General features: G+C 41.9%; 2 protein-coding genes across 5 annotated transcripts in view; one reads left to right on the top strand and one right to left on the bottom strand.

The window, feature by feature from the left end:
- Nucleotides 1–2,949, top strand: part of Polr3e (RNA polymerase III subunit E) — a 32,406-nt gene extending 29,457 nt beyond the window's left edge. The window contains exon 22 of the transcript XR_009585459.1: nucleotides 1,922–2,949. The gene's annotated coding sequence lies outside the window, so the exon portion shown is untranslated. The remainder of the gene's footprint in view (nucleotides 1–1,921) is intronic.
- Nucleotides 2,950–7,848: 4,899 nt separating this feature from the next.
- The window catches only part of Cdr2 (cerebellar degeneration related protein 2), a 31,913-nt gene continuing 16,158 nt past the window's right edge, over nucleotides 7,849–23,603 (bottom strand). For 3 of the 4 annotated variants that reach the window (XM_021635686.2, XM_060366913.1, XM_021635688.2), the window contains 3 exons: nucleotides 11,521–11,669; nucleotides 11,115–11,276; nucleotides 7,849–9,573 (listed from right to left, as the gene is read on the bottom strand). In XM_021635686.2, coding sequence (XP_021491361.1) covers nucleotides 8,712–9,573; nucleotides 11,115–11,276; nucleotides 11,521–11,669 — 1,173 coding nt within the window. In that variant the 3' untranslated portion in view covers nucleotides 7,849–8,711. Of the gene's footprint in view, nucleotides 9,574–11,114; nucleotides 11,277–11,520; nucleotides 11,670–23,603 lie in introns of those variants that run through there. The other variant, XM_060366914.1, reaches the window with a different exon arrangement.

Raw genomic sequence — 23,603 nt, 5'->3', positions numbered from 1 at the left:
TATTAACCCCAGTCTATGTAGAGAGAAAAACTCACAGGAAGAACTGGGAAATGGGCACTGCCTTTGCTCTGGACCCCAAAGTCAGCACTTAGCAGGCCCTCATTCCCCACACTATAGGAGAGTACCCATGGCCTGAGCCTTCAGGCCTATTCTGTGACTCATTGTGCTGGAACTCCAGAATCAGGTTGATTCCAATAGGATTCAGAACCACCTCAGTGTCATAGTGGACCAGGGTTCTGGACCACCTCCAGCATCATTTGGCCTCCACTGCATAGGCTTCAAACACAGGGCTATCCAAGGGTACGAAGAAACATGTTCCAAACTCATCCAATGTCATGCATACCCCTTTAGCCTTACCTTTCATTCCTCTGCAGCACCAGACCTAAGCAGACCCAAGGTCTGGGTATGTCCCAGTAAATCGTAGCACTGTACTGACCTCAGTTTATCCAGGCCAACTCTATGAGCCCAGTTATCTAAATTGTCCAACGCTGCTTTATTATCTTTGCCTAGAGCATCTAGCCAACTTAGGGGACCCTGTCTCCAGCCCTACCCTGCATACATAGTCAACTGGTATACCTCAGCAGCTCTTCAGGTTCCAAAGGTAGCCTCCTAAACTTAGATGCCAGGCTGCTGACCTGGTACAAAGTCAGTCTGCTGAGTACCCCAAGTTTGCTGAGTAGATGGCTTCATCAGAACTGGATAAGCAGGCAGATGAAGTGTTTTGTCAGATAGTCAGTCTGAAAAAGCGAAAACGAGTTTCTACTTTAATACTAGTGCTCAGGAGGCAGAGGTCCTGAGTTAGAAGCCAGCCTGGTCTACAGGTGAGTACCAGAAAAGCCAGGACTACACAGAGAAACCCTTCTTGATGGGGGTAGAAACCAATTCTGAAGATGAAAGTCACAGTAGATAAAATGAAGGATATAAGTGTCAACAGCAGAACTGACCAAACTGAAAGGTTATGAAAATAAGCAATGGAAAAATAATGAAGAAAGCTTATGAGTTTGTGTGTGTGTGTGTAACAAGGTTTCTCTGTGCAGCCCTGGCTGTTATTGAACTCACAGTGTAGACTAGGCTGCTCTCAAACTCTGCCAGGTAGTGATTAAAACCACTACCGGGCTAGTTTATCGGGTTTACGGAATAAACACCTAGCTAGAGAATTCCAATTTAAACAATATTATACCAGGGCCTGTCTGCAACTGTCGAAAATCAGGGGCCATGGACACTGGAGAACTGGCTCAGCAGTTAAGAGCATAAGCCACTCTTGTCAAGGACCTGAGTTAAGGTATCTTGTCAAGGACACTGAATTCCAGTGTCCATTTTGGATGGTTCACAATTGCCTATAACTCCAGGTTCAGGAGGCCTTCACTTACTGGTCTATACACACACACACACACACACACACACACACACACACACACAGCACTTGATGACCTGACATCATGGAGGTGGATGTAGGAGAAAACTAACTTCTGTCAAGTTGTCTTTGATCTCCATACTAGCACCTTGCTTTTAAATGTATTTAATTTTTTTTTCAAGCTGACTACAAAGGAAGTTGTAACCAATCAAGTATTAATGAATAAAAAGCATAGATATTGTGGTTGAATTATTTCAACCACTAGGGTTAAATGTCAGCGCTCCAATTTTTACCAAGCAGCGACTAAAAGTACAAAATATACCCTGACACCAGTAAAATCTTACTGATTCTGGGAACATGTTAAATAGTTTTACCATAACAGATAATCATGCACAAAGCCTGTGAAACCATGACCATGATGGGAATGTAAGATCATGAAATCAAAACTAGCTTGATTAATGTAGCAAGGGAGGGAGGGAGGGAGGGAGGACAAGAGCAAGGCAGGGAGAGAGAGGTTGGAATTATTTTTAGGGCATCTATTTAATCTAGCTTATGTTATATGAATAGGTCAAATGAGGAAAATTGCCATCTCCAATCAAGTTGTATAATTCAACATAAGAAGAGGATCCTTCATTATCAAGTGAGATTTGTCTGTGGAATTTAAAATTTAAGCCAACAATTTTTTAAGTCAACAATTTAAGAAAATTTAAGTCAACAATTGTGTTGTAACAGCAGAATGAAGGACAAAAATGACCATCTCAATAAATGCAGAAAAAGCAATGAACTAATTTAGTGCTCTCTTTGTACTGAAAGCTCTCATTAGATGGAGGATAGCTCACACAACCAAGGCTATGTACAACAAAGACTGCAACAAATACAGCATGCAGTGTTGAATATTGAAAGCTTGTAAGTTCAAAATAGTGATATCTACTCACCACTCTTGTTCAACGCAGTACTGGGAGTCATGGCCAGAGCAATGAGACAAGAAAAATAACCTCCAGAGTGTACAGAAGTCAAAATTGCTTTAGTTGCAGATGACATCGTTCCCTGAAAAGTACAACAAAGGGAAGACACATGTGCTAGTATATATTCAGTAAAGTTGCAACTTTCATGGATCTGTATAGAAGCATTTCTCCAAAACTGCCTCTTAGAACACATCAGAATATTTGACGTGGCCAGGAATAATCAGCCAAGAAAGTGGCTGACACTGGCAAGAGATGAAGATAATAAAAAAAGCAGAGGGTACCCTATATTCATGGGCTGAATGCTGTTAAAAGACCATACTACACAAAGTAGCATACGGATTAAAAGCAACCCTATCAAGATTCCAGGGACATTTTTCACAGACATACAGAAGATAATCCTAAAACTCATAGAAGACCCTGAATAGCCAAAGCAAAGCAGTATAAAAATACCAGAGCTTGAGGCATGATAGTACCTGGTTTTAAAATCTAGAACATGATAATGAACACCTTGGTGTTGGCATAAAAACAGACAACATGGAGAAAGGTTTTATGTTCATTAAGTGGTAACTGGCAAATCTGTGTAACCAGCTGTCACTGGAATAAAAACCTGAAACAACTTGGAAAGAGTTATTTCAACATACAGCTCTCTAGATTTCAATACAAGACCTATTGGTTCCACTGCCTTTGACTGGTGATGAGGCAGCATCCTAGTGAAGTGGCTGGTGAAACAAAAGTATCTATTTCAGGGCCAGAAGCCTCCCTCCTCACCCCCCTCCCCAAAAGGGGGTAGGGTAGGGAAAAGAAGGGATACCCCTGTTCTTCCCTTCAAGGGCACATGCCCAATAACATACAACCATCTCTTCAAAGTTTTCCACCATCTCCCCCTATAGCACCAAGCTGGGATCAAGCCTTTACCTTGTGGGTTTGGGATATTCCAGATCTAAACTACAGTAACATCTACATGATGAAGAATAAAACTGGGCCTTCATCGAATATATGTGTGTGTAAACTCAAGAGCCTGGAGAGATGGCTTAATTGCTGTGCAATTAAGTGCAGGCTGCTCTTGCAGAGGACCTGGGTTCAATGCCCAGTCTTATATGGCAGCTCATACCTATTTGTAACCCCAGTCCCAGGGGATCCAAACCCTCTTCTGGCCTCCATGGGCACTGCATGTGCATGGTACACAGACATGCAAACAAAACACCCATGGCACATAAAACTATTTTAAAACTCAAAAATGGACTAAAGACCTAAACATTAGACTTGTATACCTATAAACACAAAACTGGAAGAAGGAAAAAAACTCTTGGTTTTCGTAATGGATATTTGGTCAAAGCACAGGCAACAAAACAGTAAGTGGGACTACTTAAAGTGCCTTCACAGCAAGGGAAACAGAGCAAGGGAGGGGACCTGTGGATTAGGAGAAGCTATTCACAAACCACATACCTGGGCAAGGGTTCCCAACATAGGGAAAAACTGAGAAAGCCAAGCAGCCAACTAAAGAACCTACCACAAAGAACCAGCTTGTAAGCTTGTAAAATGAGCAGAGGAGTTGGACAGACCCTTCTCTAAGGTACCAAATGCCAACAGGTACATGGAACATGTTTGATGCCACTGATAGTAAATCAAGAGTCCCAGTAAATGTGAGATGTCTTCCACTTGCTAAAATGGTCATGATCAAAAAGTATTGAAGGTGTGGGGAAAGAGGGTATCGCCTTACGTGCTGCCACCATGGAAAACTACAGTTAAATAAAGATGGACTTACTGTAGGATCCAGCAGTCCTCTGGTCATACAGCAAAGAGAGAAAACCAGCTTTGAAAGGTACTTTCACTTTACTCATTAAGGTCCTAGCCATAATATCCGAGATATGGAAACAGTCAAAGCCTTCAACAACATGGATAACTGTGGTACACACACACATGCTCACATGGTAATATTAGCATTTAAAAAAAAAGGTTGACACAGAAAAATGGGACAGTACTTTTAGGTGCAATAACTAAGTGCATAAAAATAATAATAACAAAACTATGGTGGTTACCAGGCCTAAGAGAAATATGTCAATGTAGATCAGAGGACATCCTGCAGTTCTGTAGCATGAGATAACTTACATTAGGGCTGCTGAGAATAAAACTGTGCTGAGAGTTTGACAGGCAACTTTAGGTATTGTCACACAAAGTATATGACACTAAGTATTACTTTTTGCAATTAAAGGGAGGTATATATATATATATATATGTACATAATAAAGGGGAAAATAAAAATAAATTTATCTGATTAAACAGATAGATTTACTTGGTATAAAAGGATATAATGTTCCCTCAAACAAATTATTGACTGAATAAAAAGCCAGCATCACCACTAATTGAGCAGCAGACCTAGCCATTAGTTGAGACTGAGAAGTATGTTTACTCTCATCATAATTATGGTATCCTAGATAAACCAGTTAATGAGATAAAAATTAGATCTCTTTGCCCTAGGCAGGTTGTGTTGCCTGGCTGTAGTGGATGAGGAGGAGCTCAGCCCTGATTCAACTTCATAGAGAAACCCTGTCTTGAAAATCCAAACAAACAAAACCCACCTACCTGACCTCAGACTGAGGCACCAGCTATTCCTCAGAGAACTGGTATTCAATTTCCAGAACTCAGTGTGGTTCGTAACCATGTTACTCCAGTTCTCGGAGTTGATACCAGATTGTGATCATGGGCACCAGAGGTACAGACATATATACTGTACGTGCAGGCAAGCACTCAGACACAAAATAACGTAGAAAACTGACCTCAAGGGTCTGGAGAGACACTCAGAGCACTTGTTTCTCCTGTAGAGAACCCAGGTTTGTTCCCTATACCCACATGCAGCACAGTACAACAGGTAACAGAAGTTCTGGGAGATGCAATGCCCTCTTCTGGCCTCTGTGGACACTGCATATTGCACAGGCAAAACACCCATACACAAAATAAATCCTTAATTGGGCACAGTGGCAAGGACATCTTTACAGCACACAGAAGTCTACTAGATGGATCTCTGTGAGTCTGAGGCCAGCCTGGTCTGGGTTCCTGCCCCGAGTTTCAGGACAGCCAGCAACAACAACAAACAAACAACAACAAACATCTTTAAAAAAAACAAAAAACCAAAATATGAGCTTGATATATACTTCCATCCAAGAACTAGACAGGTTTAGACAGAAAAACATGCCAACTCCCACTAAGAAAAAAAAAGGGGGGGAATTCTAACTATGAAAGAAATTTCATTTTTCCTTTTAGTTACAAAAGGAAAATTTAAAATATAAATGTCCCAAGTATAGCAATTAAATTGACCTAGCTAACATGGAAAACAGATCCTAGAGTACAAATTGGCTCAAATTTTTATGTGCCATTTCAGTTGGTGGGAAATAAAGTTCAGAAGATCAGAACTAACAAACAAAAAGGACAAATCAAGAAACTAGGTTATAAATTTGTTTGGCAAAATGCCATTAAAAGTAAAAGAAGATATTCAAGACAAATATTTGCAATCTTCAACTGCAAAAATATACTTTCTAAATACCAGTGCTTTTTAACAAACAGGCAAAGGCTAAGGGTAGTAATATCCAACCAGCAGTTACACACACCTTAGGAGGCAGAGGCCAGCCTGGTCTACAGAGCAAGTTCCACCACCACCAACAAAAAAAAAAAAGCACAAACAAGAAGCCAGAGAACAACAACTTTATTTTTAAAACAACTGAACTATAAGCTATTAGCAAAACACCATTTTCCTGCAATTAATTTAACAATAGTAGAGTTTAGTGGACAGCTCCAGCAACATCATGAGACCCTTTCTCAGAAAAGTTCATTGGCATGGATGTGAGAAACCAGGCATCCTTATATGGAGTTACCAGACGTATGACAGTTCAGTGACGCCAAAGTGCTCATACCCTTCTGCCTCCACTTAAAAGTCATGTCCAAATGTATGTTACATAGGTATGTGCATATTTGTTCATTTTTCAGTAATTGTAGAAGACTGGAAACCATCTCCTCCATAGAGGCTGTTACACAGTACAGCTATCAGTAAGATACAGTTCCATAAAATGTAAGATTCATAACAGTATTTACAATACAGTTTTGTTTATGTGAGGTGGCAAGCATTTCTGTGCTAGTATATGCCCTTCTGGAGAGAATACATAGGTTAGTTGATTTCAGGGAAGAGGTAGGTTTGTAGCCAGGAGAGACAGCCTGAATTTTTAATTTAAAAAAAACCTGAAAGCTGGAAGGAGCAGGACAGACTGCAATTCCAGCACCTGAGAGACTGAAGCAGCAAGATCACCAGTTTGAGGTCTGGACTACATGTGCTGGGGAGGGGACCGGGGGACGTGGGTTAATTGGCTGAGTACTTGCGCAGCACGCACCTGGGGCTGGATCTCCAGTACTGCACAGACCAGGCATAATACTAGCAACAAACACTTGTGAAAGGGGTCTCAAGTTCATGGTCACCTTCAGGTAGGTAAGACCATCTCAAACACAAACCTAGAGCTACGCAGAATCCTAGTACCGGAAGGGCAGAAGTGCTGCAAGCTCAAGGCCAGTGTGACCTACACTGAGTTTTAGGTTACCCACAGGCATATCATAAAATCCCGTCTCAGAAAACCAAAATTGAAATAAAAATTTTACATTTTTGTTTGTGAATAAATACCTACGGGTATATACACATGGATGCCGCCAGTGAGGAGGTCAATGGACAACTTGTAGCACTTGGTTCTCTTCCAACACGTGTGTCCTTGGGATTGAACTCAGATCCTTTATCTCACTGGTATAAAACTAATTCAAAAAGCACATCTAATTTAGAATCAACACTCATAACATTTAACTATTGTTATTATTTTGTGTGTATGTGGGCCAGAGGTTGACATTAAGTGTCTTCTTCCATCATTACTCTCCTAAGAAAAAAACCTGTACACTCAAGGTCAGCATCACAAACCCCTGGAGCTGCTGGAGTTATGTGCAGTGCTGAGCTGCCTGGTGTGGGTGCTGGGAACCACACTCAGGTCCCCTTAGCCAGTGAACCACCACCTGAGACCCTGCTCCAGCCCTTATTCTCATTTTCTGAGACAGGCTAGTCTATGAGTCCTTGGGATCTGCTGGTGTGTGCCTCCCCAGTGGCGAGACTGCACGAGCATTCCACCATGGTCATCATACACAACAAGCACTTTACTCAGCTGAGCTCAGCTACTGCCTTAGCCCCCCATTGAAACACTGAGAAGTATTTCAACCATGATTAACTGAGCAGAGGCTTATCAGAACTAACTCAGAACTAAGCCAGACACTCCTGAAACAGTGAGTAAGAGAATTGTGGAAAATGTTTTCAATCACAATATTTAGTAACATGGGCAGAATTTGTGTTAAGTTATAAATCCCAAGGATTTCTTGCTTAAAGGAAAATGAGAGAAGGAAAAAAAAAGAAAGAAAGAAAATGAGAGGAAATCACTTCCAAATTCCTCAGAGCTTTGTTCTGGGAAAAGTTTCAACCACAAACTTAAAACAAAACAGACCAAAGATCCATTTGTTCACATTCATAGATAGCTTTATTCAGCTTTTAGAAAAATACATAAAACAATCAGAACCATGGTTCTTAAATATTTTTAAATTAAAAGTGTGCAAGTGAGAGGAAGTGCTTCCACAGTCGGAACATCAATACTGTGTAAGGAAGTAGACAGCAATTTCTGCAAGTCTAGGAATGGTAAGAACTGAGGAGCAGCAGCTTGTGGCTGCCAAGTGGCCAGCGCAGAGCCCATCCAACAGATTTCTCCTTTAGTTTCCATCTGCAAACAGAATTAATATTACATGCCTAGTAAAACAGCTGAATGCTGGGCATATACCAACAGGTTTTGATCAAACCAAAACTTGCCATTTCAATTGGCATTCACTTGAATTTGGATATATTAGGATTATCTGTCAGTCATCACTCAACTGGTAGCAGATGCCCACAAACCCCAGAGCACTTAAGGAGCTTAATGCCATCTATTTCAGATTAGATTCTTGCTTTCTCAACATTCTTCTGAATGACAATGTTTGCGAAAAGCATTTTAGTTAGGCAGCCCTTGGAGTTCCAAGTAGTTTGAGGAGCTGAATATGAAAGCAATAGGGTACTTCAGCCTACTCCAAGCAGATGGACCTCCCTCCACTGGTTCTGGGGCTTTTTCCTGGAAATCAGCTTTTTCAACACCCCAACCAGAGACCAGTCTAACAGGAGATTTCCCAGGATTCCAGAATCAACACTATCAGCAACCTCTTTTCTTGCTTTTGCCAAACAAGCAAAGCAATGAGGCAAATATCATTAGCAACATCAAGATTTGGAGACTGCGCTTATGTGCCCGAATGGGAGAGGGTGAGAGAAAACAAGCAGATTACAACTGGAGATCTCATTAAGAGTAAGAGGAGAGAGATGGGTATTTTGTTCTCTGTTCATCTATTTCCTGCTTTGTTTTCTTGATGCAACTAAATATCTCCTTAAACAGTGCTTTGTATTCTGGAGGTGTAGTGGTGGGGGAACTGATGGGCTCTGGGGTGACGGGGGTGGGTTCCCAGCCACTTGCTCCAGCCTCAGACTGGGTGACCAGTCCTGTCAGGTCCCTGGTCAGTAGCCTAGAGGTCTGCACAGCCTTGTGTGACAGCGAGTCCTGCTCCTGCTGGCACTTCTTCAGCAGCTCTTCGTACTTCACTTTCAGGGCACTATACTGAGTGTCCACTTCATGCAGGAGGGAGATGCCCCTCTGCTTCACAGCCTTAGCTCTCCTGATGCAAGTCTCCTCATGGCCCTTCACGATGTCACCCCCTGCCAAGCTGCTAAGCACCGTCTCACTGCTGCTGCGCTTGAGTGGTTTTCTATGTGCTTCTGGAGCAGCCAGGAACATCTCCTCCAGCAGACTCTGGCTGGGCTCCTTGAAAGGAACAAGCAGAGAGTCCGGTACCAGCTTCTCAACACCATTCACAAAAGGATGCTCTGCCTGCAGCATCTGCCTCATCTCGGCTACCTCTGCTTCCAACTCCAGCGCCCGGGCTCGGTAGGCATCTATGGCCCCCAGCTGCTGCTCCAGTTCACTGTTCTCCTTCAGGACCACCTTATACTCTGTCTCCACGCTCACTCGCTTCTTCCTCTCCAGACTCAGCTGGGCCTGCAACATTGTCACTGACTTTTTCAGGTGCTCATTTTCTTCTTCTTCAGGGCTTTGTTGGCTATGCAAGGAAGTTATCTTCTCAGCAAACACGTGGTCATATACAAAGTGTCTATGGGGAAACACGGAAATATACAAACGTCAACTGATACTGCAAAGACACGGCTCAGGTTTTTCAACTAAATTGTCTGTTTTTGTTTTTCAAGACAGGGTTTCTCTGTGTAGTCCTGACTGTCCTGGAACTCACTTTGTAGACCAGGCTAGCCTAGAACTCAGAGATCTGATTGCCTCTGCCTTCCAAGTGCTGGGATTAAAGGTGTGCACCATCATGCCTGGCTCAACTAAACCTTTTAAAGGAGCTGTGACACCAATTTCTAGACCATTCTATGCTACAAACAGTAACCAAAATGAAATTATATGAGGCTGGCAAATTCTTGAAAGCAAATACAGTTTTTGTGACTATTTTTTTCCCAATAGTAAAATAATACTGAACACCCACTCCAAGACCAGCACAATGACAGCTGCTTGCTAGGAAATGTAATAGACCAGAGATTCTCATCTCTACCTGCAGATCACAATCAGCTGCGTGTTCTTAAACACCTGGCACTCACACCCTTGATTCTGACCTTGGTGGTCTATCACCCGGACCTATATGTCTTAAATGTTCTTCATAATGTGAAGCCAAGGTTAAGGAACATAATGTTTGGACTTTTAACCTGGGATACACATCAGAATCACTGGGACAGTTTTAGGTTCACACCTAGAAATACTGAGGCGCAAGTATCTGCTTTTGGAAAACATGTACAGTGCCAGGTGTACACATGTAATCTCAGCACTTTCAAGGTAGAGGCAGGGGGATCAGGAGCTTGGGGCCAACAGAGCTGTATGAGACCATATCTCAAAAACCCCAACTTTTCATAGGTAATGTGACAAAAACCAGTAAACTGGCCTCTTTCCTATTCAGTCCGAGGCAGCCTGTGTGAGTGTGTATCTTCGTTATGGAGCACCTGACTCCTTTAGAATGAAAGCTCATGAGGACACAGATCATGTCCATTTTGGCCTCCATTCCTGATGTGTAGCATTTCAACTACATTGTAATAGGTGTTTAGCAAGCATTATTAAAGACACAAACTCAAAAAACATAAATTATAAAATCATTTCTTTATGTGGAAATACTTTTTGTCTCAATTTTTGCTCTGCCAAATTTTTTTCTGTTTTTCAAAATTTTATTTTGAGACAAGGACTCGCTGTAGTCTTGGCTGTTTTAGAACTTGCTATATGTTCTGGCCTCGAACTCAGAGAGCATACCTCTGCTTCCTGAGTGCTGGGATTAGAGGCATGAGCTACCATGCCCAGATTCCAAAGTTTCCATTTTTTTCTTTCACTCTAAAATGAAATACAAGTACCCAAATCTGTACTACAGCAGAAGAATTACTAATTTTTAAAGTAATATTTAACAAATTTAAAAAAAAAACTTAAAAACTGTTTTCATAGTTACTGACACCCATGAACCCTCAGTGTTAAGAGTTGAGTGGCTTTGTTCAGAGCACTGGTGGTTTAACGAGCAAGGGGCATTTCTTGAAATGAAGCTTTCCATATGCTGTAATCCAGAATCTCTCAGGGACACTGGATGTTTGCAAGGCAGGCTCTTACTGGCGGAGGTCATACAGCTCTTTCAGACAAGAGAAGCTGGGTGCTGGTTTCTCCTGGTCACATGCCTTCTGCCTCCCTCTTCCTTGGTTGGACTTTAGCTCCTCCACTTGGCTCTGGAGGTGATCAATGTTGGTTTGCAGGCATTCAATTGTTTCTGTCAGGCTGTGAAGAAAAGACAAGCTGGTTGATGCTTGTCAAATTAAATTAAGATCAAAACCAATGAAGGGGATTAGGTGTGAGCCATTCAAACTTGGCTTTCTTAATTGGAAAGGACTTATAGTTAATCCTATTCTCCTAAAAAAGTAAACTCTTACTTTACACTGCCCAAACCTTCTCCAGGCACATTCTACTTCAAATTATACTAATTCCTTTGCAGATTGCCCTTGGTAACAGTTAGAAATTTCACCTCAGGATTTTCTGCTGTGAAGCCTTGCTCTCGGCAACTAGCTTCTGGTTGGTTTCTTCCAGTTCTCTTGCTGTGACATCTAACTGCTCGTAAACTTTTGCATGCTGCTCATTCATTTGCCGTAGAAGCTCCACCTGCTTGGTCAGATACTGTAAAAGAGGGATATCAGGTGATACAACAGATAAGATAACCTGCACGCTTCAGCACCCATTCTTTGGTTCTCCAACACCAGCTAATGCCACGTGAGGGCTTAGGGCTTCCACCTGTGGGCTCAGCACCCTGGCACGGCGATTTGTCTGCCAGCCCAGAAGGCACTAGTAACTGAACTTGACTGATGATCTGCTTCCCCTCTCCAGGCTAGCCACTGCAACCATCTAATAATGTGGTCATTCCTCATCCTATTACTAAGGAGAAGGATGGTTTTAGAAGAGTTTTTAGCCAGAAATCGGGGACAAAGACCAAATGGGAACTTTGTACAATACCTCAGTGTCATTGGCTTACTTAATGGAAAAGAAAATGTTAAATCTCAATAAAACTACTTGTTTTAATAATAAAAAGGGCACAAACTATCCTTAATGTGCCTTAACTCTATTAATGCTTTCTAAAACTTCTATGTTCCATGAGGCTAGTCTAATTGTACAAAATATATACTTAATATTCAAAAGGAAAATCCAAAGTGAAATATGATAATCCCTCAACAAGAAAAGCCTGGAAAAACATGATAAAAGTTTAAACCAAGTATGTTTAACAGAGGCTGGAGCGATGCATGGCTCAGTGGCTAAGAGCACTTGTTCTTGCGGAGCACACGGGGTCAGTTGCCAGCATCCACTCCACAGCTTTCCCCCCTCTTAGCTCCAGGGGACGGGGTCCTCTGCAGGCAGCAGGAATACACACAGTGCATACACATGTTCACACAAAACATTCACACAGATAAAACTAACAAATCTTTAAAAAAGCAGAAAAGGTTAACAAACATGTTAACGTGGGACATAGGAAAAAAGAAAGAAAACCTTAGAAAGTGGAAGATTTTGATGGTTTTCACTTGAAAGAAAAAATAACCTTTTTTTCCCCTGAATGAGTATTTCAGACAAAAACGAGTGAAAACTATATTAATTTTACTAGATATTTTACTATATAGCAAAGCACTGTGTTGGTATAATATTCTTTTGAAATGTATACACTTTACCCTTGCTCATTCAAATGCTGATTTATCTCCCTGCCTCTCTGTTTTCAATCCGGACATTGCATTGTGAAACTTACTCTAAGCATCACCTCTCTCAACTTTGTGTAAACATGCCAAAATAAAGCAACCACCCACAATGTTGAGCAAGGGAAAGGAAGCAGGAAAAGAGGGAGAAGCCAGAGGACAGCAAGGTGAGAGGCAGAGGAGGGAGAAAGGAAAGAGGTTAGGAGAACAAGGCTGGAGGAGAGGTCTTAGGACGATGTGGAGATGGACTGGACCTAAGATTTCACTAAGAGCAAGTATAATGTGGGAAATCTAAATGTTAGGAAACTATGAGGGCTTGGAGGTTTAGGATGGAACAACTATTGCCCAGCATTGTGGTCTAGGTTAAATAAACCTAGTCTTTGTGTGGTGATTTGGTTATACAGCTGTTTAGGACTAACAGTGGCGATAACAGAAGATATATCAATAGTAAATATTAATCGATACATACAACAGCACTGTCATTTCTATTCTACAAGAATGCTATCTCCACTATCCTCCTTATTCATGAGACACTTAGGTTATTTTGATCCTGCTAAGACTGCTTTCTAAAGGCTGAGGATAAGGGGACTAAGCACACTCTTAATGCCATAGTTAGGTCACCTGGACTCCCTCCCTACCCATTTCCACCTGAACACACCAAAGTGTAGTGTACATTCCAAACAGAACATTCCTACCCCTCCAGACACAACCAGAGTAAAAAAAAAAAAAAAAAAAAAAAAAGAACAAAACCAGGTTTGACATATCATCATATGGTAGCAGACTTGACTTCACAAACAGTTCTTGAACACAACTCATCAGGGCCAAGTGACCTTTGTTTTGAGACAAGTCTGTTATAAATCCCAGCCATGCTGGCTGTGACCTTTGGCCCTCCTAAGGCAGTCTCCTAGTTCTGGGATTACAGGTGTATAACACTTTCGATGGCGTTCAGCAGTCTTTTCCAAAACACAGAGTAAATGAGACTCAGCAATATGATATGACCCCTCCTCAGATAACATCAGTGGCAACACACGGAACTAACAACCTCTCTTTAACTTCGACTTTCTTATATGAATCTCTCAGGGCCAAAAGTGTTCTGAAAAAGTCTTTGAATTAACACTACCACCAAAAGTGTTCTGAAAAAGTCTTTGAATTAACACTACCAAGACTATTCCAAAACAAACCTTAGTATTTATAACTAAGGTCTGGGCAGGACTCCGTACATAAGCACTGATACTTCTACATCCAAAAGTATGAAGATAGGCTGGATGTGCTGGCGCATGCCTTTAGTCCAGCACTTGGGAGACAGAGGCAGGCAGAGCTCTGTGAGTTTGAGGTCAGCCTGGTGTACAAAGTGAGTCCAGGACAGGCAGGGCTTCTTATACAGAGAAATCCTGTCTCAAAAAACAAACAGAAAGGAAAGAAAAGAGAGGAAGGAAGGAAGGGAGGGAGGGAGGGAGGGAGGGAGGGGAGGGGAGGGGAAGGGAAGGGAAGGGGAGGGTGGGGAAAAAAGAGAAAGAAAAGAAAAAGGAAGGAAGGAAGGAAGGAAGGAAGGAAGGAAGGAAGGAAGAGAAAAGAAAGAAAGAAAGAAAGAAAGAAAGAAAGAAAGAAAGAAAGAAAGAAAGAAAATGCAAGCAAGTCTTAGATCAGTTAAAGATTTGTGGCTACCAAATAAATTTGCTGCAAAGTTAAGAGGAAGACCTCAGTAGAACTTCCGGGCTTTGGAAGTGGTAAGGGTTTGTAGATGTTAGTAAGTGCTGGAAGTGACACTGAATGAGTTAAGTCAGCATGCAGCATAGTAGCTAAGAAACTCCATTGATTCTTTACTGCCCCTGAACCTCCACAAGTTTCTCTTGGTCCCTTGAAACTAACCACTCAACCTCTGACAGGAAGCCTCTACAGACCTGTAGGAGAAAGTTCTTGGCTCTGCCCTTGGCTAGCAGTGACACAGTGGTTTCTTGCCATCCACAGGAATGTGTTTGATTTCTTAGAAATACTGGACTTAATGGGCTTAAGGTCAAAAGAATATATAGGACAGGGATGGAAGATGGCTTGGTGGCAAAGGCAGTTGCTGCCAAGCTCGACGACCAGAGTTCAATCTCTAGAGCTCCTGTAAACTGTCCCCTGACCTCCACGTGCATGCTGTTGCACATTCACACACAAGCACATGCAACACACATTCTCTCTCTCTCTCAAAATAAATGCATATACAGTACAGACATTTTATAAGACAGTTTATATAATTTATATCAACTCCTAAGTATTTGGGACTGATTCACAATAACCTTAAAAAAGGCAAATGTATAATCAGATGCCTTATTTACAAAGAAATTATTCCTACATCCACTCCATGGGATTTATCTGTCCCACAGAGGGGTCATAAAAAGCCAGTTTATGGGGGGCTGGAGAGATGGCTCAGTGGTTAAGACCTCTTCCAGAGGTCCTGAGTTCAATTTCCAGCAACCACATAGAGGCTCACAACCATCTATATTGGCATCTGATGCCCTCTTCTGGCATGGAGGTCTACATGCAGATAGAGCACTCAAATAAATCTAAAAAAAAAAAAAAAAATTAAAAAGTCTTTTAATGAGGACAAGACCAGAGCTGTGCAGGGGGCAGTGGTATTCTAGCTCAAAGTACAGGCTTGAAGGCCCTTTGCCATTGCTAATTGTTCTGTGATTTCCATCATTAGGACCTCATGAGACTATAAAGATTAGTATGTATGTATGTATGTATGTATGTATGCATGCATGCATGCATGCATGCTCAGGACATGTGACTTCAGAATACATGTTTTTGGCATAAGTACTGCTGAAGGCAGCTGAGAAGCAGATGCAGGAGAGCTCTGTGCCTCCATGTGCATCCTTCCCCGTCTACCAGGCAGAACGAAGGCTAATCAGTGAGCAAACTTCACACTCTTCTGGGCCAGAAGCCAGCCCTAGAGGAATCCACACCACAAAGCTTTACTAGTTTTACCTACTTATCTTCCAGTAAGTTGCCACCCTTAAAGAGCCAAAAGTCCTTTTCCTCCGTTTAATCCCTGCTTCAAGAATATACTGTTCTTCATTACGGTGTATAAGATGAAATCCAAAGCCACCTCTTAAGAAGTCACTCTCTTGAATATCTCCAATGTATGCATATAAAAACACACATTTTACTCCTGTTAAACTGGTCATTATTTCTTCATCTACATATACATTTATTTACATGATGGTTAATACACAGAACCCAATCTGGTGTCTGACAAATGAGGAAAGTGTTTGGTAAGAGGTGGCTGCTGTCATCTTTATTGAGAATAAGTTTTTATGCTTTATATGTGCAATGATAAGATTCACCTGAAAGACAACTGCAGGGCCCTAGAGCCTTTCTCTTCAAATGTTGACTCAGGGAGATTGCGACAGAAACAAGAGTCTGCAATTTTAGCAGAACCTCTGTGACCACTAGTATATGGAAAGCATAAATGAGAGAAATTTAGAGCTTGGACATGGAAAATCTTGGATGCCCCCTCTCTTGATCCCCTGGTGTGGGAAGCCGAGGAAGCTGAGTGACTGCAAGGAGCAGATGAAGTCCTGAGAGAATGAATGTGGCTGACAGGGACACAGCCATGTCAAGGATCCTATGCCTTAGACCCATGGGAAAGCCAAAGACTCCCTCCGGTCTTAAATACAAGTATTTATGAACTGATTGATAGATGTAGCACTGTCAAACACCACAGCTTTCTCCTGGATGACTACAGCTTGAAACTACTCCCTTGCAGAAACTGCCTACCAAGATTAGCTAAACCTGCCTCCTGTATACCATGGACTGCAGTGATGACACATGCTCTTAATCTTGGGAGGCAGAGGCAGACAGCTCTCAGTTCAAGGACAACTGGTCTACAGAGAGAATTCCAGGGCAGCCAGTGCTACATAAACCCTGTCACAAAAACCAAAACAAAAATCAAATAAACTTTATTAGCTGTTTAGTAAAAAAAACAAACAAAAACAACAACAACAACAAAAAAACCTGCCTCCTCCATCCAGGTGTATAAAATAAACACTTAAGTTCCAGGTTACTCCTGCATTTGGGGCCCTCTATCAGTGCAAGCATGTCCCACCTAAGCCCAGCTTTTCTATACATGTATCTGTCCTTTCTTCATTTCCCCCATCACCTCAGTCAGGGTTTACAGCCTCAGGCCAGGCAGGATGCCGCTCAGTGGCTTTCTCTCTGGAGTTTAGCATTCACCAAGATAAACTCTGACATGGGTATGTGCATGCATGTTTTGAAGGGATTGAATCCAGAACACCCTGCATTCTAGGCGAGTGCTACCTGTAAGCTATATTCTAGTCTCAAACGAAGTTTATTGGCTACTATTTCCCCTTTACATCATTTGGTTGCTGTCATTCACTAGAATCAGGTTATAGTTTGTCTGATACAGCATTTTTTATAGTAACATTATTATTATTATTTTGATTTTTTGAGACAGGGTTTCTCTGCGTAATAGAGCCCTGGCTGTCCTGAACTCACTTTGTAAGCCAGGCTGGCTTCAAACTCATGGAGATTCACCTGCCTCTGCCTCCCAAGTGTTGGGGTTACAGGCGTGCACCACCACACCCAGGAGGTGTTATGCTCTTAAACCATGAATTCCCTTAACGTTACAAACTAGTCACCTTAACTTTGTATTACTTCATGACTTCTCAATCCACCCAAATTCTGACTTTATACAGATAACTAAATTCTACCCGCCAGGTTTTTAGCTATATTTTTAAACATATAAATAATAAAAGTTTATTAAGTAAGCTTTCATTTGTCTGTCATAATTTTCAACCATTACAACACAGAGAAAAACTTTTCACCTTGACATGATCATCCTGGCTCATCTCAGAACAAATTCAAGACTTCTTCATTCAAGTGCACATCTATTTCTGAGTTTCATTTCGGTGTAGCTACAACTAAAGAGAAACCTTGCACTCTTGGTATTTAACAGGCTTCATTTCCCTCGTCCCTCAGTGTTCCTGTCAGCTTCAAACTCAATAGATATCTCTACCATAAACTTCTGAAGACATGCAGGCAGACACCGCCCTCTGTAGGCCCTTCCCCCACTCTCCTTTTTTCCAGGAGAAGAAGACCCCCCCCACACACACAAGATTTATCTGTATGGGGTTGAGGAAATCACCCAGCCGTTATGAGCAGTGGCTGCTCTTCCAAATGACCCCAGTTTCAATTTCTAGCACCCAAGTGTCTGTCACAACTGTGCGTAACTCCAGTCTGATGCCCATACACATGAAAGTAAAGGGAAAAGTTTAAAAATTTAACTTTCACTGTGTTTAAGTGTGTGTGTATCTGAATGTACCATATGGGCACACGGATGCAGGAACTTGTGGAGGCCAGAGGGGTCAGATTCCTCCTAGAGCCCGAGTTATAATCAATTGTAAGTTGCCGGATTCAGGAACTGGGAGCCAAGCTCCAAGCCTCTGCAAGATGACTACATGCTCTTAAAACCTCAGTAGCTGAGCCATGTCTGCTGCCTCAGAATGTGCTGCTTCTGGCTGGCTCCAGCGAACCCAGCAGCTCTTCGCCTGGGTCCACAGACAGAGTTCAGAGAGGGTCTGTAAACTATGATGGGGAAGAGAACTTATTTTGCAAATTTCTATCTGAAAGCTAGCATTTCCTTCAAATATAAATGGAAGCCACAAACCACACCAACAAAAATCACAAATATTTTCATATCATACTAGAGGGTTTGCAGAATAATGTATTACTCACATATGTCATTATCTGAAATGACAGTTTTCAGGTTGCCACAAGATCTTGTTACTTGCTGTATATCCTGAATTTGTTTCTACAATATTTTCTGGCTATTTAAGACATTTCATTTATAACTCAATGTTTACATGAGATGGGGAGGTCAGCTATGTTCAGGACCAAACAACTCAGAGTACAACCGTCAAGAAAGGGTTAGTTTGAAAGCTTCTGTGATGGGCTTAGCTACAGACCTCCTGGGAAAAAGCCTATTTAACCACTAATTCCAATTTAGATTCTCTATTCCCATGGCCTCAACATCACACTCAGCAGCCTAAGGGCAGACACTCATAATACAAACCACACAGTGCACAGGTCCCAAGATAAGCCTCTTAAAAAAAACTGTCAACTTAGGCTTGTAGCCAACATACAGGAAAGTCAACATGCAAATAAGTACAAAGAGGCCGCTAAAAACCTACAGAAAGTGCCTCTTGTTTGCTATACAAAAATCTATGATAAAGACACAACGAAGCCATTGAAGAACTTGTGATATCTTAGTCTTAGAGGACTTGGCTTTAAGGATAACCCAAGAATGCCAAGAATCTTGTTTCACACGGTAGTTTAGTTTAATTATATTAAGCCAAAATTAATCTGAAAAGTCATTCAGTCTTCAAGTCACAGGCAACCTACAAGGGAGTCTCACCTGGTCAGCAACTGAAAAGAAAAATGACTGGCTTTTAAGTAAGTGAGGCATAAGGCAGGCATCAAGCCATGCACACTTAGCTGTAGGCCTTAAATTAGTATTTTTTTTCTTTACTTTGTATTGAAAGAAAATGGTTAATTTTCCCACCATTCACCTCAAAGTCCATACATGGACTCATTTTCTCAATTCATAATATTTCAGATCTGACTTCCATATTGAATAGGGGAAAAGGAGTTTTAACACACACACACACACACACACACACACACGAATGAATGAATGAATGAATGAATGAAAAGAAAAAACAAAACCCAAAAAATCCAGTTCAAAACAACACAAACAAACAAAATACCAATGCAAGATGGGGGACGTGGGAACGGCAGTCAAGTAGACAAAAATGCCATCTTACAGCAAGAACAGCTTACGCCTCAGGAAGGCAGTTCAGTTGGTAAAGTGCTTGCCTTGCAAACTTGAGGACCTGAGTTCAATCCCCAGAACTCATTGTTCAAAACAAAACAAAACAAAAAACCAAAACCAAACCAAACCAAATCAAAACAAACAAACAAACACCCAGGATCTGGGCATAGTGGTGCATGCCTTATCCCAAATCTGGGGAGACAGAGGCAAGTGGATCTCAAGGAGTTGAGGGCAGCCTGGTCTACAGGTCAGCCAGGACTACGGAGACCCTGTCTCAGAAAACAAAACAAACAAAAACAAAATATGGAAATTTGGCATCCCAGCACTGTGAGGACTATCCTTCAATCAAGGATTAGATCCAAGTATTTGAAATTCAGTGCAAAACAACCTTTAATAATAGTGAAGAAATAATTTCTATTAAACAATGAAAAGTGTATTTTCCCTGATCACAGTAATATATTTCCACCACAGGACATACAGGGCCGGGGAAGTAGGAATATAAAAATAACAGTCACATATAATCACACTATTAAAAGCTTACCAAGTTAGCTTGTGCATGTTTGTGTAGCATATGTGTGTGTGGAGGCCAGAGGCTGACATTAGGTGTCTTCCTTTTATTCGCTGTGACAGGGTCTCTCTCTGAACCCGGGGTTCACCCACAGGCTAGACTGGTTAGTGGGATCCACGTGTCTCCACTCCCATTGTATTACAGATATATGCCATCATATTTAGATTTTATGTGGGTGCTGGGGATCCAAACTCCTGTTTCCACGGCAGCCTCTGTAGTAGCTGAGCTATTTCCCTCAACCTAGCCTGCCAATTTTTTAATGTCCACTAAATCAAAAGATTTTTTTTGAGAATTGACTCTTCTACTCTAAGTATTCTGAAAATGAGTAAAGAATGATGTGATATTTACATAAGTCCAAAACGTCCTTCCCGTGGTGTCATCATCCCTTCGGGCACCCTCCACCAGCACAGTGCTAACATCTGCCACCATCCCACCATGCGGCACAGACCTGAGAGCGCTGCACACGCTGAGCGCTGTTTGCAGATGTCATCAAGAGCTTATGCCCACAGTCTCTGAACACACAGCCCGGGGGGGCCCCCTCCTCGCCCTCTACATGTCTCCAGAGGTGGGTAAGAAGTACTCAGGGCCTTTAAACTGTTCTCTCTAAAACTACTGATCTCAAAAGTATTAACCAATTACCTACTGTGTGCACCATGAACAAACACAGAAAGCCTTAGTGCTTTCTGTGTTATCTCAGTGTTATTATAGGAAATGAGAAAGAATAAATACATCCAAGAAATAAGTACAATATAAAAGAGTATTAATAACTAAGCACAAAATGTTCTTAAATTCCCAGAAAAGGGGGGCTGGAGAAACGGCTCAATGGACACAGTGCTGCCTACATAGCACGAGGACTCGAGTTCCCACCGTTAGCACCCACCTGAAAGGCTGGGCAAGGGGACTGGAAAGATGGTTCTTCTGCTTTCGCAGAGGACCCTGGTTCAGTTCTCAGCACCCACATGGTGGCCTACAACCATCCACAAGTCCAGTATCAGGGGACCTGGCGCCCTCCTTTGGCGCCAAACAGGCATGCAGCGCACTTATGTACACAGCTGGGCGTGGTGGCCCATGCCTTTAATCCCAGCACTCAGAAGTAGAGGCAGTTAGAGCTCTGTGAGTTCAAGGCCACGCTGGTCTATATAGTACATAGTGAGTCTCAGAGAATCAGAACTACACATTAAGACTCTGCCTCTAAAACAACAAAATACACCCATAAACATAAAATTAGTAAATATTTAAAAAAGAAAAGCTGGCACGGCAGTGTACATCTGTAATACCAGCCCTGGGGCATTTGGTAAACTCCAGGTTAAGTAAGGGACTGTGGAAAGCAATGGAAGAAAACACATGATCTCTGCTGCTGGTGTGCACAGCACACACACATACACCCCTACACACACACCCTCTTTTCTCCTTCCCCTATTCCCAAGAAGGAATGAATTCTGCAAAATTGAATTCCCTGTGGATCCCTGTTATAAGGCCAGCCTGGTCTACAAAGTGAGTCCAGGACAGCTAAGGCTACACAGAGAAACCCTGTCTCAAAAAAACCCAAAAAAAGAAAAAAAGAAAAGTGGAACCACTTTAACAGGCAATTACAAGTCCTGCTGGAACAGTGCAAGTGTCAAAGCAACAAAGTCACAGGAACAGGGCCTGCAGGAAAGATGGGTGTCAAATCCTATTTCTCTCCATAGCCTCCCTCTGCCACCCAGGATCTGAAAACAAACAGGCAAACAAAGCCTACTTTTCTCTGAACTCTGTAAGAACTTAGATGTGTAGGGCTGGCACTGGCCACTAAGTCTGAAAACGAATATTTGTTCCCTGGAACCCAAATGGTAGAATGAGACTCCACAAATTGTCCTCTGACTGCCGTAGGTACCTAGATGTGTGTGCGTGCGCGCGTGTGTATGTGTGTACAAATACAGGTAAATAATAAATGTCATTTTAAAATTGGGTGTTCAAATAAGCACGCAGACAAGCTACAGGTCTTTCTGAAGCCAGTAAAACCATCTCTTTCAATAGCTTACTCAACTATTTTTAAAATTTTTAGGGCTTGAGAGATGGCTCAGCAGCTTAGAGCACTTGTTGGTACTTCAGAGAACTGGAGCTCAATTCCCAGCACCCACACGGAGGCTCACAACTGTCTATAACTCCAGTTCCCCAGAATCTGATGTCCTCTTCTGGTTCCCATGGGCACCAGACACACATATGATGTATAGACATACATGCAGAAAAAAAAAACACCCATATACATAAAACAAAAAACTTAAAAAATACATATATATATATATATATATATATATTTTTTTTTTTTTTTTTTTTTGAGACAAAGTCTCAACTCTGTTGTTCTGACTGGCCTGGTACCCACTCTACAGACCAAGCTGGTCTTGAACTCACAGATATTATCTGCCCACCTCCGCCTCCCAAGTGCTGGCATTAAAGGTGTATGCCATGATGTTTGGCTTCCAAAGACTGATTATGATACTAACACAAGTATTCTTTCAAAGGCTATTAGTGGGCTTCAAATAGCCATCATAAATGATGGTCAATGTTTTTGTTAAGTACTGTTTTTGATGTTTAAAAACTGCATCTCGATGACTTTCCTTAGAACTTACAGAGTGGAAAAGAACTAACTGACTCTTGCAGGTTGCCCTAACTCTACATTTGTGCCATTTGTGCACACTTCACCCCCCAAATAAGTCTTTGGCATTCTTCATAGTAAGTAAGAGCTGTTTTAGGAATTCATCCTACGATTTTCCCCAATTTACCAATATTTCTCATCCATCCATCCTGATTAGTTTGTTCCAGGATATTTTAAAATTCATTTTAAATTCCTTTGGGTACTAGGGTAGGTGCTGACTTTTTGGTTCTCAACCATAATTGTTTTCCTTCCTTCCTTCCTTCTTTTCTTTAAAATTTTTGACAGCTTTTCTGTGTAGCCCTGGCTGTCCTGGAACTCACTCTGTGGACCTGGTTGGCCTTGAACTCAGAGGTCCACCTGTCTTGGCATGGGTGCTGGGGATTAAAGGTGTGCATTACCATACCTGGCTTATTACTTTTCTAAATAGGAAAACATCCCACCCCACCCCATGTTTTAATTATTTATTTAGTGAGGAACACTGTCAACAAACATTTTGGGAAATTTAAGGCTGGGGAGTCATAACTTAGTGCCAGAATGTGCAGTCAGCAAGTGCAGTCCACAGCACCAAGTGAAACTGAAGAAGACAGAGTTTAAACTTTGCACAGGTCATTCCACTCACGCGACGTTCACACAGAGGCTAGGCTAGGGTGACTGGATGCGATGCTGGTTACTGGGGTTGGGGTGGTGACCGCAAGGGCTGATAACGTTTTCATTCCATATCTGAGTGCCAGCTGATGGGTGTGTTTGCTTCATAGAAACTCATAAAGGCTAAGGCAGGAAGACTGCGAGTCTGAAGCCAATCTGGATTACAGACCAAGACCTCCTATCCCAAATG

This window comes from Meriones unguiculatus, chromosome 14, assembly GCF_030254825.1.
Source record: "Meriones unguiculatus strain TT.TT164.6M chromosome 14, Bangor_MerUng_6.1, whole genome shotgun sequence".
Taxonomy (NCBI): domain Eukaryota; kingdom Metazoa; phylum Chordata; class Mammalia; order Rodentia; family Muridae; genus Meriones; species Meriones unguiculatus.
Note: the sequence above shows the minus strand (reverse complement) of the source record. Positions and strands in the feature narration are given on the sequence as shown.